The 3,294-nt window shown below is 40.9% G+C and overlaps 1 protein-coding gene across 1 annotated transcript in view; it reads right to left on the reverse strand.

The window, feature by feature from the left end:
- The window catches only part of LACBIDRAFT_334339 (uncharacterized protein), a gene marked incomplete at both ends in the record, with an annotated part of 4,692 nt that extends 1,404 nt beyond the window's left edge, over nt 1-3,288 (reverse strand). The window contains 11 exons of the mRNA XM_001889113.1: nt 188-268; nt 329-688; nt 746-923; nt 1,146-2,251; nt 2,284-2,355; nt 2,411-2,493; nt 2,558-2,611; nt 2,664-2,691; nt 2,742-2,877; nt 2,931-3,073; nt 3,127-3,288. Coding sequence (XP_001889148.1) covers nt 188-268; nt 329-688; nt 746-923; nt 1,146-2,251; nt 2,284-2,355; nt 2,411-2,493; nt 2,558-2,611; nt 2,664-2,691; nt 2,742-2,877; nt 2,931-3,073; nt 3,127-3,288 — 2,403 coding nt within the window. The remainder of the gene's footprint in view (nt 1-187; nt 269-328; nt 689-745; nt 924-1,145; nt 2,252-2,283; nt 2,356-2,410; nt 2,494-2,557; nt 2,612-2,663; nt 2,692-2,741; nt 2,878-2,930; nt 3,074-3,126) is intronic.
- Between the last annotated feature and the right edge of the window lie 6 nt (nt 3,289-3,294).

Genomic DNA, 3,294 nt, shown 5'->3' on the forward strand with positions numbered 1-3,294 from the left:
ATTCTGATTGTGCATCACGAGACCCTGAAATAATATGCCTGCCACATGGAGAATATGCAACTGAAGTAACCGAACCACTATGGCCTTTTAGAGGTTCCATGACACTCTGGCCTGTCAAAGTATTCCATACTCTGATTGTCATATCTCTGGATCCAGAGACAATGTGCCCACTATCTGGAGAGCATACAACTGAGCTAATCCAGTCATCATGGCCTTCAAGAGGACCCATAACACACTGGCCTGTTAAAGCATCCCAGATTTTGATTGTCTTGTCAAAAGATCCTGAGATTATGTGTTTCCCATCAGGAGAATATGCAACTGAACTCACATAGTCAGCATGGCCTTTAAAATCCATGATATTATGGCCTGTGAGGGCATCCCAGACATGAATAGCTCCTCCATCAGATCCAGAGACAATGTGCCTGCCATCAGGTGAATATGCAAGTGGACCAATATCAGTCTTTATTTTCAGAAGGCACCTGTCTGGCCACTGTTTCATCTGACCATTCTCAATTGTCAAAGTCTTTCCAAAATGTTGTATGAAGTGAAGGGATATTTTAGAATTTTGTGGGGCAAATGGCAGTGCTGAGATGTAAATGTGTGGTGCTGCTTCAGAGATTGGCTCAAAAAATGTCATTATAAACTGGTTTGCATCACTTGCAAACTCTGACATACTAGGCTTCAATGCCTATATTTGATTTGTTCATGTCAGTATCATAGTAGTATACTTTTACAAGACACTTACTTTGCACCAAGTTTCAGCCAAAAGCAGTAAGTGAGCAGCATGATTTACAGCACCCATCAGACTCATAATTTCTAGCCAATGTAAAAGATGGTTTATCAGAAATTTCTCCATTTCAACCATTATCTTCTCTTCCAATGCCCTATCAGAACATTTTTGCAGATAGATTGCCCAGAAGTAGCTTGCATGATCTAGAGCAGTAGATTTCACATTTTTCATATGATCCATCAGGTTTGGAATATCTTCATTTAGGATATGTGATGTTTTGAGATCAAAAAAGTTAAACTTTAGCTTTGCACTCATAAATTTCATACAACACCCAGCAAGACAGAGACTGTGCTTCTTAGAATCAACCCAAAAAGCCTTAGAGCGCTTTGGGTCAAGCAGAAAATCTGTAACTGACTGATGACAGATCTGCAAATGGCCACTTTCACTGATAGACAAGACTGGACTTAGTTGACTGATTACAGACAATGCATCTTGAACCTCTAGAAGCTGTTCAAGATCACTGGAACGAAGTGGATTTCTTGCAATGACAATGGAGCCCAAAACTGATGACAAGGAATTTTTCTCTGTTTCTCTTAGACCCTGAAAAGCAGCAGAAATGATATGATGGTACAAGCCATCAATGGCATCAGTCCCTTCTCCAGTATTGGAACATATAACTTCCAGCCTCCCTTGAATGTCACCACCCTTATACAAGATGAAGTCCATTGCAGATTTAGCCCAAATGAATAGCCCAGCAGCTTTTTCTACAAGAAAGGAAATTTTTTCTAGACCAGGCCAATTCAGATATAGAGCTGAGGCATCTAAATTAGCCCCTTCAAGAAATCTTGTGGTAAAGTATTTCCAAAGATCATCAGCAGTCTGATCAGAAACTTCATCTCCAGCATGAAGATCAATATGATAACCAACAGGTTTCAATGCATTCTGAATATCAGGATAGCGGCGACTTGTAACTAGAAGCTTTAGAGACTTGTAAAGTTGAGAACAGGATTTTAAAGAAGGTAAGAGTCTCTCATATGAATCACACTCATCCAGAGCATCAATAACAAGAAGAAGTGGCTTCACAGAGCTTTGAGAGGCCTCCTGGAGTGGCTTGACAATGAGATGCTCAAATTGCATGAGAATGTCAAGACCTCTGACTTTAGCTTTCTGTGCCTCTAGTGCTTGGGCTATAGATATCTTCAATGCAGTGTTTCCCTGAGCAAGATCTAAAGCAAGGCATCTCCATAGATTATCTGGATTCTGAAGCTCAGTCTGATCACGGTGGAAGAAGAATTGCCCAGAAAAATGTTCAAAGCTAGCCACAACAGTTGAAGCAATTGTTGTCTTCCCAGAGCCAGGACTGCCAGAAAGCCAGAGAATGTTTGGCATGCTTGGATCATTTACCCATGCTTTAATGTCTGTTAGCACATCTACTCGAGTTCCAGGCATACATCTCTCTGATGGTTTACTATGTAATGGAGCCTTGAGCTCCTGCAACCATTTATCTGCCTGAGGAATTGGCTGGTATAAGTTATGAAGGTAACTAGGCTAACATGACTTTCCTTTGATTCCTCTATCATGGCATTGATTTTCTCTTGAAGTTCCTCAGTATTGTTGTAGTGGACCTGCAAAATGTAGATGTGGATTAGCATGGAAATGTCAATGAGAATGTTCACTAACAACTTGTCCAGCAATAATTACACTATGATCCATCTGAATATCTTGTGCCCCAGCAAAGACAGTTACTTGAGCTGCTGTAGCACCTTTTCAGATGAACAACAAAAATAAGGGAAATTCAGAAGTGTCAGTTTCAGCTGAATAACTTACTATCTTGACTGGCCTCTGTGGTCCTCAGCTGTTCAGCAGTCTCTGGACTGTCAGCTGTAAAGAATAATAAAAAGTGAGGAATCAAAAAATGGATGCTTCAACATACTTTGGAGATTCTTCTCATACCAAAGGACCTAAATTTTGGTGTCAGTGAGCCAATTAAACAGGGAGCTATTTTACACACATGGAAAGAGCTCATGATTTCATTCACCTTTCCCTCAAATTTCTCAATATGCTCTGTATCTTGTGAGAAGCTGGGAAAACTCCTTAAACTCTGCTTGTGAATATCTGAAACACTTTCTTTTAGATGGTCCAAAGCTCTAGCAGAGTATTCATGTTTAAGGCATTTATGATAACAGTCAAAGTCACGCACCCTTTCAAATCCTCAAGCCAAGATTGCAAAGCAGACGGAACATGATCCTTGTGAAATTGACAGGTATACCAAGTGATCTCCTCAAATTTCCCAGTAAGATTATCTGAACAAGCAGCCCAGGCTCTCCTGTTAGAGTTGAATTTCTAATTTGATTGATAGATAGGTCAGATAGATTGATTAGAGCAAAGCCAAGCACCTTGATGATCTCGATGATATCCAACGCTTTGACAACAGCCAACTTCAAGGGTGGGAAGGCGTCATCAGATGCAGCCACAGCTTCGAGTGCATGAAGACCGGCGCCTCCGCCGGCAGCTTGCAGACGTCGGTTTGTGCTGGGATTCAATTCAGTAGTATTCATATTGTA

The sequence above is a fragment of the Laccaria bicolor genome, genomic scaffold (assembly GCF_000143565.1).
Source record: "Laccaria bicolor S238N-H82 LACBIscaffold_62 genomic scaffold, whole genome shotgun sequence".
In the NCBI taxonomy this organism is placed as follows: Eukaryota; Fungi; Basidiomycota; class Agaricomycetes; order Agaricales; family Hydnangiaceae; genus Laccaria; species Laccaria bicolor.